This window comes from Lipotes vexillifer, unplaced genomic scaffold, assembly GCF_000442215.2.
Source record: "Lipotes vexillifer unplaced genomic scaffold, Lipotes_vexillifer_v1.1 scaffold2136, whole genome shotgun sequence".
NCBI classification, from domain to species: domain Eukaryota; kingdom Metazoa; phylum Chordata; class Mammalia; order Artiodactyla; family Lipotidae; genus Lipotes; species Lipotes vexillifer.
The window spans coordinates 198,151-208,317 of NW_006792995.1; the positions used below are offsets into that span (position 1 = coordinate 198,151).

At 47.4% G+C, this 10,167-nt stretch overlaps 1 protein-coding gene across 2 annotated transcripts in view; it reads left to right on the plus strand.

The window, feature by feature from the left end:
• Nucleotides 1-10,167, plus strand: part of ABTB3 (ankyrin repeat and BTB domain containing 3) — a 122,192-nt gene that overhangs the window by 38,164 nt on the left and 73,861 nt on the right. Inside the window, exon 1 of one of the 2 annotated variants that reach the window (XM_007466190.1) lies at nucleotides 10,031-10,164. The exons of the other annotated variant lie outside the window; for it this stretch is intronic. Within the exon in view, the coding sequence (XP_007466252.1) occupies nucleotides 10,031-10,164 (134 nt within the window). Of the gene's footprint in view, nucleotides 1-10,030; nucleotides 10,165-10,167 lie in introns of those variants that run through there. 2 annotated transcript variants of the gene reach the window in all.

Below are 10,167 nucleotides of genomic sequence, written 5' to 3' on the forward strand. Positions count from 1 at the left end.
AGCCGCTCCGCGGCATGTGGGATCTTCCCGGACCGGGGCACGATCCCGCGTCCCCTGCATCGGCAGGCGGACTCTCAACCATTGCGCCACCAGGCAAGCCCCCCCCGGGTGATTTTGAGCTCCCCCTGCTGAAGATGGAAAACTAGATGGAGTACCTAGACTGAAATTCCAGGAGGACTGTGAATTCTTACTCTCCATCAGTTTTGCTCCACTCCTATTCAAATTGTGAGAGACGGGAGCATGTTGCGTGTTTAAATGCTGATGGGAAAGTCCAGAGAGGAAGTGGAGGTTGAGTTATGGGACAGCCGGGAGAGCAGTGATGGAGCCAGTGCCCAGGGAAGTGGTGGGGGGGGCGGGGTGTGGGGTGTGGAGGAAGAGACCTTCCTCTTCAGGGTGGGAGGGAAGATGAAGGCTGGCGGATGTGCAGCTATTTGTCCGCAGCGAGGAGACTGTTACTATTTGTATATCATTTTTGCTCTGCTTGCACCTCCGCGCTCCATTCGTGGACCCCGCAGCCCCCTCTAAATCACCTTCTTCAGAATGTGTGACAGGAAAGCCAAAGAAGGCTGGGTGGTCAGCCACATGCACCTGCTGGCACTATTAGGAGAAATCACCTCCTCACCAGTACCCCTTGGCACTTGTCCCATTTCAGGGGATTTATATAATCACCCGTTGGTGGGGTGGACTTCCACACATCAAGGGACTTGTCCTTTGGTATAGCATGGCTTACCCTTCCCTAAAAGCACTGACCGTACTCTACCCATGATGCCTTTGTCTCAGTTCCCAAGGGATGTGTCTGCACAGTTGGGATACTGGGAAGTGGTCCTCTGTGTGATCCGGCCCCCAGGCTTCCTCCCTGCCCCTGCCAATTGTGCATGATGCGGAAGGGGGTGGGATCATCGTAGAAAGAGGAGGCTGCATCACTGCAAATAATTAAGTCCCGTGGCACCCGTTGCAGGTTTGTATTAGGTAGGGTTTTCCAGAGAAACAGAACCACTAGGTTGTGTGTATGATCCAGGAAAGAGTCAACGTTGCAGCTCAGATCTGAAGGCAGTGAGCTGGCAGTTTCCCTGTTTCTCGGAGGAGACCAGTCTTTTTTTCTCTTCAGGCCTCTAATTGATTGGATGAGCCCTACCCACCTTATGGAGGACAAATTGCTTTACTCAAAGTCCACTGATTTAATTGTTAATCTCATCTAAAAAATACTTTCAACACCCAGCAACATCCAGACTACATATCTGGGTAATATATGTTTGACCATATATCTGGGTAGCTGTGGCCTAACCAAGTTGACACATAAAATCAACTATCACAAAGCGTATTTTTTAAGCATTTACATTCCCGGGATGATGCTAAACACTGTCATGAATACAAAACACCTATCAGACAATGGGATGGGAGCTTAGTTCATAACAAACTCCCTAAGACTGGGATGTGATGTTTCATAAGATTACTGGAAAACTAAAGGAGAATCCTGGTGGAAGGCAGAACCCACCTCCCCCAATAAAAGCTGAAATCACCAAACACTTTTTCTCCCAGCCTCCCCTACAGCTTGGTGCAGTCTTGTGACCTAGGTTCAGCCAATCTGACAGAGGCCCCAGGTTTAATCAGGAGGTCCAGGTACAAACAAGCTCCTTCTTCCCTTCCGTTGTCTCCTGGGCCTCTCGCCCCTCTTTGCAGCTCTCTCCCTCCTTGCCTCACCTTCTCCCCCTTAAACATGATAACCGAATTCACCGTCCCTGGTTTCTGGCTTGAGTCATAATACTTCCCAGGGCCTCGTTATTTAAATGTGGTCAATAGATTGGCAGCTGCATCATTGCCAGGGAGTTAGATAGAAATGCTGAGTCTCGGGCCCTACCCCAGACCCACTGAATCAGAATCTGCATTTTAAAAAGATTCCAGACTATTTGTACGCACATTAATATTCGGGAAGTGCTGACCTAGCCCACACCGTTGCCGCCTCCTACTCCGGGCTGTCTGCAGGAACCACCCCCTCAGGCAAGCCCACCATACTTTGCACAGTTGGGCTGTCACTATAGTAACCAGCCACGGCCACCTCTGACCTCTGCCATCATCTTCCTAGCTTTGGTATCACAACTACAGTGAGATTACAGTGAATATTGCTATAGAAACCAGCACTGGATATTGTCTACTATCAGTGCTGCTGCTCGTCCTTCACTCCCTGTTTCTCTGAAATTATGAGCCTCCCAAACCACAGTCAAATATCTAAATTCCTCTCCAGCCAAAGAAAGACTCAACAAATAACAAACATGAAAAGTCGGAGCCACGCAATTTATAAAGGAAAGGCATAGCAACTGCAGAGATTTGCTTTGATTTGAAAAGAGAAGACGGAAGCGTTGCTCTGTGTAGCAAGGCCTTTTCTTCCATCTGGCAGAGAGAAGGTTGACTGATGCTAACAACAACGTTGGTGATGATGATGATGACAGCTACCGCCTTATGAGCACTTTCCTGGTACCAGGCACCAGGCTACATGCACCTCATCCCATCCAGTTCTTACAATAACCCTCTGTGTTAGTTTCCCATGTGGCTGCTGTAAAAAAACTGCCACAGGGAATTCCCTGGCGGTCCAGCGGTTAAGACTTCACCTTCTAATGCAGAGGGTGCGGGTTCAATCCCTGGTTGGGGAGCTAAGATCCCACATGCCTCGCGGCCAAAAAACCAAAGCATAAAACAGAAGAAATATTGTAACAAATTCAATAAAGACTTTAAAAATTTTTTATTTTAAATTTTAATTAAAAAGAAAAAAACTGCCACAAATGTGCAGGCTCAGAACAACACAAACTGATTATCTTACAGTCTGGGGGTCACAAGTATGAAATCAGTTTCACTAGGGCTAAAGTTAAAGTGTCGGCAGGGCTGGTTCCTTCTGGAGGCTCCAGGGGAGAATCTACTTCCTTGCCTTTTCCAGCGTCTGGAGGCCACCTGTGTGCCTTGGCTCCTGGCCCCTTTCCTGCATTAGTCCAACTTGCTTCTGTTGTCATATCTACTCCCTCCTTTGACCTTCTTGCCTCCTTCTTCTAACTTGGCTTGTGATCTCATTTGGGGCCCACCTGGATAATTCAAGACAGTCTTCCCTACTCAAAATCCTTAGCTTAATCACATGTACAAACTCTGTTTCATCAGATAACATTGACAGGTTCTGGGGATTAGGATGTGGACATTTTGGGGGGCCATTACACACCCTCTGACATAGGTACTGTGTCAGCCACACCCTCTGACATAGGTACTGTTATTATCCCCATTTTCCCGGTGAGAGAAGTGAGGCATGACCATCGGAATACAGTCATCCTCCATATCCGTGGGGTCCACATCCACAGTTGGTTGAATCTGCAGATGCAGAACCTGCGAATACAGAGCACCAACTGTACCATGCCATTTTACTTAAGGGACTTGAGCATTCTGGTACCTGTGGAGGTCCTGGAACCAATTCCCCATGGATACCAAGGGACAACTGTCCTTTGTTCAAGGTCACGCAGCTCGAAGGTGGAGCTGGAATCCAGCTCTTAGTCAGCCTGTGTCTCCAAAGCCCAAACTTCTGACTTCTACATGGGACAGCTTACAAATGGCTTTAACTCATCAACTATTGTCCCTAGGAAATGAACAGAAAACCATCACACTCTAAAGAGTGTGAGCTTCCCATAGAAGCCCCTCTACCACAGACTAAAACCTCAAGGGCAGGGCAAAATTTAAGGCAAGCCACAGGCATATTAGTCTGCTGGGGCTTCCGTAATAAAAAAGGCAGCTTGTACAAAAGAAATTTATTTTCTCACAGTGCTGGAAGCTGGAAGTCCAAGATCCAAGTGTCAGCGAGTTTGGTGTTTTCTGAGGCCTCTCTCCTTGGCTTACAGACTGCTGCCCTCTTGCTGCATCTTTTACATGGTTGCCCCTCTGTGTCTCTTTGTGTGTCCCAGTCTCCCTTCTTATAAGGACACCAATCATACTGAATTAGGGCCCACCCTAATGGCCTCATTTTAATACAGTTACATTCTGAGGTTCTGGGGGTTAAGGCTTCAACATAGGAATTTGAGGTGGACACAGTTCAGCCCATATCAACAAGTGATGCTTGGACCTCAGGAACAAGGCAGTTTAGGCATCCAAGATGAATTCCAGAGCCCTGTGAATGCCCTCATTCCCAGCTTTAATACTTGATTCACATTCTCCACCCCCATGTCTCCAACCTCACCTGCAGCGACCCTGTCGATACCCTGGCTTAGTCTCCTGTGGCTGCTGTGACAAATGGCCACAGACTTGGTGGGTTAAAACAACACACATTTATTCTCATACAGTTCTAGAGGTCAGTAGTCCAAAGTCAGTTTCACCAGGCCAAAATCAAGGTGTCAGCAAGGCTGTTTTCTTCTGGAGGTTCTGAGGGAAGAATCCATTTCCTCATCTTTTCCAGCTTCTAAATCTGCATCCCTTGCATTCCTTGGCTTGTGGCCCCTTCTTTCCTCTTCAACCCAGCAGCAGAGCATCTTGCTTCTATATCACCTGTGTTGAATCTCCCTCTGCTTCCCTCTTATAAGGACCCTTGTGATTGCATTTAGGGCTTACCTGGATAATCCAGGCTAATCTTCTCAAGATCCTTAGCTGGGCCACATCTGCAGACTTTCTTTTGCTATCAGTATTCATAGGGAACCAACTGGATATCTTTGGGGGCCATTATCCAGCCAACCACAGTGATCCTTCCTCACACATGTCCTGGCCGCCCCATCTGTCCTGGAGGGCCAACTAGGACATGATGTGTGTGAAAGCCCTTGGTTGAGCTGTTAAGGTCTTTTCTGCCTCAGGGCCTTTGCACAGTCTGTTACTGCCACCTAGAACATCCATCTTTATACACACACATTCACATATGGCCAATTCCTTCACATATTCAAGGTTTTGTCACCTCCTCAGAGAGGCCTTCCCACCAACCTATATCAACCCTGTTTATTCTCTATCCCAGCACCCTGGCACTGATCACAGTTTGTAATTGCTTTATTACTTGTTAGTTTATGGGTTTCTTATCTGTCTCCCTGTTAGACTGTTAGCTCTATGAGAACATGGATGCATCCTGTTCTCCACTCCATCTCCAGCTCCTGGAAGCATACCTGCAATATGGGTGCTCCCTAAAGGATTGTTGGATGAAAAAATGCTATTAATAGATGACATTTTATCAGTTACACACCCATGGCCAGGTTTGGGTTTTATCCTTGAAGGTTGTGCCTCTGAGTATGCCTGTGGCTCAATATTCCCCAAATCCAACCATGACTTCTTTTTGGAAGGGTCCTATTTTCTAATCTCTCCAAAGCTTTCCGTGCCCATCACTAGGACCTTCATGTGCTTCATCCCATCTTCCCTGATCTGCACACTAGACCCACCCTAAGCCCCCAGGCAGCTGACTATTTTGATAGAATCAAAGAATTTCAGAGTAGGAAGGAATCAAACAGACCCAGGGTTGGCCAACTGTGACCCACCATCTGATTTCGTGAATAAAGTTTTCTTGGAACACAGCCAGCTCTGTCATGTATGTGTTGTCTGTGGTTGCTTACTCACTGCAATGGCAGAGTTGAGTAGTTGCAACAGAAATTGTATGGCCCATAAAGCCTATTTACTACCTGGCCCTTTACAGAAAAGGTTTGCCAACCCCTGAAATAGACCCTCAGATCCACACCCACCCACTTTACAGATGAAGACACTGAGAGCCAGAACTTGACAGACCAGAACCAGGGTCCTGCTGTGAGCTCTTGGCAGATTCAGGACTAGAATTCAGTTCCTCAGAATCCTGAACAAACCAGGCTCTCCCACATACCCCACCATCCTCGTTAGCCCCTAGCCCCTCCCCCACGAGACTCCCTTTCCGCTCTGGGTGGTCACCCTCATCAGCAGCTCTCTCTTCAGCATTTCAGAAAGGCCCCACCCATGTATGTCCTTCTTGAATCTGGGCCCAACAACCTTCCTGAGCTGACTTGTTCTCTTGACCCTGCATGAAACCCATCTAGGCTTTCTTTTCCCTTCTAGAACCTCTGATCCCACCCCTACAAACCTTCTCTTCAAAAGCCTTAGCGACAATTTTTTTTTAGGGTTTACTTCTTTTTAATTTTTTATTGAAATATAGTTGATTTACAATGTTGTGCCAGTCCCAGGCTCACAGCCAAGTAATTCTTTTTCAGATTCCCTCCCTACTACAGGCTACTACAAGATATTGAGTAGAGGTCCCTGTGCTATACAGTAGGACCTTGTTGGTTATCTGTTTTATATATAGTAGTGTGTAATTTTAATCCTAAACCCCTAATTTATCCCTTCCCCCCCTTTCCCCTTTGGTAATCATAAGTTTTTTTGCTATGTCTGTTAGTCTATTTCTGTTTTGTAAGTAAGTTCATTTGTATCCTTTTTTGGTTTCACATATAAGTGATATCATATGATACTTGTCTTTGTCTGACTTATTTCATTCAGTATGATAATCTCTAGGTCCATCCATGTTGCTGCAAATTGCAATATTTCATTCTTTCTATGGCTGAGTAGTACTCCATTGTGTATATGTACCACATCTTCTTTATCCATTCATCTGTCAATGGACATTTAGCTTGTTTTCATGTCTTGACTATCACAAATAGTGCTGCTGTGAACATTGGGGTGCATGTATCTTTTCGAATTATGGTTTTCTCAGGATATATGCCCAGGAGTGGGATCGCTGTATCATATGGTAACTCTATTTTTAGTTTTTTAAGACCATAGCAACAATTTTAATGGCCACTGGCCTGTTGAATGGACCATGTCTCCCCTCTGTTCACCTCAGGCCACCTGCTCAGGGGTTATTAAACCTGGCTTGCTCCCAAATTTCCAGAGGAGCTTATTTAGAATACAGATGCCCAGGCCCCATCCCAGACCTGTTGAACCAAAACTCTGGGGGTCAAATTGAGGCCTTGGCAATTTTCACACACACACACACACCCTTCCTAACCTCCCCCAACCCTTGACCCTGCAAGATTCTGAGGTTGAATCCACTTCACTAAGCCATGAGCTTCTTGGGCTTCCTCTAGGTTTTAGTTACTACAGACAACTTCAGAACAAAGTCCGTAGCCAGTGGAACATTGTTGTCTTAAAAAATATATCAAGAGAATACAGTCTTTTTTCCCTCAGTATTCTTCACCCTCTCCTTAACTCAAGACCCTAGCATTCTTTCCCATCTCCAACTCCTCCAAAAGAAACATCACAAATAATACTATTTTTCTTTCCTTCTGAGTAGCCAAGATAAGAAGATTTTTAGATGAGCTGCTGGCAAAGAATTCATGAGCTTATGAACTATTGAGGTCAGAGTGACAAAAAAGAAGGCAATGATGAAAGGGAAAAATAGGTACATAGAAAATTCCAGAAGAGGCCGGAATCCTGGGATTCAAGGTTTCTTACTCTGGTGCTCGCCGGCTGTCTTGGTAAAGGTGTTATTTTGATGGCACTAGAGCCTCTTTTTCTCCTCTTTGGTATTCATCAGAAGTTGGCTGTGTGCCCTGGGCCTCAGCATCTAACATGAAAGGCAACCGCTGAAGGGCAGTCTGTGCTAGAGACACAGCGCCCCTAGGGACTGGGAGTTGTGGGCTATGCTTTCGGGGGCACTGAGCAAAGGAAAGGCAGACCAGGGCTTGGGGGTGCTGCCTCTGAAAATACAACCCAGGGGGGGCATTCTCTGAGTACCCGGGGCTGGTTTTAGCAGTGATGGAGACATGGTGACAAAAATAAGTCCTGCTCACCTGAGACTGTAGTATCCAATTCAATTTCAAGTCTGTGTTTATTGAGTGCCTGATTAGGTTTAGGTGATGGAGAGACTGAGAGAATGGGGACGACAGCCTAAGCAGCAGGCTGATCTGGGCAGAAATTCCCTGGGAGCCTGCCCCACAGGTCCATGGGTCCAGAAACTTGATTTTATCTGTTTCACCCAGTAAGGAATTGATAAATCTTAGTCCATTTCATGAACACATTATTTATTAAATGCTCACAGCCTGCCAGGCACTGCCTTGGGAGTAGGGATGGTGCTGGATCGGTGAACCCAGCAGTTCCAGGTCCCTGCCCCACGGAGCTTACACTGTAATGCGGAATCTGCAAGGCTGGAGGGTAAGGCCACTGGGGTGAGGGCTACCATGGGAGGGGTCCATGCTGGGAGGAGTCCTCAGGAGAAATGTTTAGGGAGAGGTGGGATTCCAACTGTGGTTTGAAGGTTAAGTGGGGCGTGGCTTTTTAAAGGGCTGGAGGCCCTACAGACAGGGGATTGAGCTGCATGAGCAGGAGTGAAAATGGCATGCCATCAAAGGTCCAAGACCAGATCGGCTTCCCCTGGTGCTGGGAAGGAAGTTGGACAAGAGAACATGGATGGGAACCACATGGGGTTATAGCACATAGGCTATGTAGTCAAATGTCTTGGGTCTGGCTCCCAGCTCTCGTACTTGCTAACCTTGTGATCCAGGGCATGTTACTTAACCTCAATAAACTTCATTCTCCTGATCTAGAAAATGGACATAATCATAACTAGCTTGTACGTTGGCCCTGAGCATTTAGATGAGATCATGAATGGGATTAACTGAGATGAATGTAAAAGCTGTTTAATCTTAACATTGGATAAATAGGTTGCTTTCTAAGAAAACTGGGACCTGCCACCAAAACTGGGGGGGGAAGCTCGTGACATCTACATACTGTGAGGGGGTTGCTGCCTTGGGTAAATAAACCCTTTATTTACCAACCTTTTCTCCCTCCCGTGGCAGCCATGCTGGACTGAATGGCACCACCGGGGCTAGGGTGAGGCAAGAGGGCTGCTAGAACGTATTTACTTGATCTGACCCTCTTAAATTTTGCACCCAGGCGCCCCATGTGCCTCACCCTGGTCATAACCATGTTCAGTGGTAGGACACCTGTTTGATCTACACCATGCGTTTCTCAAAGTGTGGCCCTTGGTCTACCTAAATCAATATCATATGGGCTGCTTATTAAAATTATATTCGTGGATCCTATGCAATCAGCATCACTGGAGATAATGCCAGGGAATCTGCATCCCCCACCACACACACACTCACACACACACACACACTCACACTCACACACTCACTCACACACACTCAAAACCAGGTGATTCTCAGGCCCTATACCATACCTTAGAGCAGAAGTTCTTCGAGTTTGCCCCTCCAGCCCGGCAGCATCAGCGCGGCCCCAGAGCTCATGAGAAGGGCAGATTCTTGGCCACCTCCCCTGATCTACTGAATCAGACCCTCTGGGGGTGGAGCCCAGCAATCTGCATTTTAACAAGCCCTCCGGAGAATTCTGATGCGCGTTAAGGTCACCTGGGGGATGTTTTTAAACACTACCAATGTCCAGCCCAATCCTAGATAAATTAAATCAGAATCCCTGGGATAGGACTCAGGTATCAGTATTTTCCAAAAGCTCCCCTGCCCTCAATCCTAATGTGAGGATGGAGTTTATGATAATCACCGGAAGAAATAAGAAGATGGCACAAATGTATTACATTTCGAAAGTTGTAGTTCAGCCTTAGGCATTATCTCGGTGAATTCTGGCGGAGAGTTGCACCCCTGATGTGATCCCTTGAGCCCGTTGGTGCAGGAGACTTCCCAAAGCTTCAGGGGTGTGGCCGAGGCCTCAAAGTGCCGCCCCTTCCTCCCCCGCACTTTGCTGGCAGCTCTGGGCTATCCGGTCAGGCTCTCCGGGAAGGCTCCTCGTTTCCAGACGCTAAAGCCTGCTGGCGGCTTGGTTCTTGGGCAGAGCTGAGGCCTGGGAGAGCTCCAGAAGGATGACAGGGAGCAGCTAGGGGTGGGAAGAGAGAGTTGGAGGACGATTTACGATTGGCCTCACCACGGGGAGCCCCAAGTCCTAAAAACCCCAGGAGTTGATTGGATTTTCTACTAAGCACCCGACTCTGTGCATGGTGCTTTAAGTGAGTCATCTCCTTTATGTTCACATGACCGCCGAGGAAGATTACACTCACAGAAGAGTCACATCGTGGCCTTTCGGTCACATTGTCCCCGTTTTGCAGATGAGGAAACTGAGGCCCAAAGACTCAGGAGAGCCTGCCCCGAGGTCACCAGTGCGGTCCGGATGTCTCCAAAGGTCCTCCCACTTTGAATTGAGAGACAGGGTCTCCAGGGAAAAGGGGATGGGGATAGGGAAGTG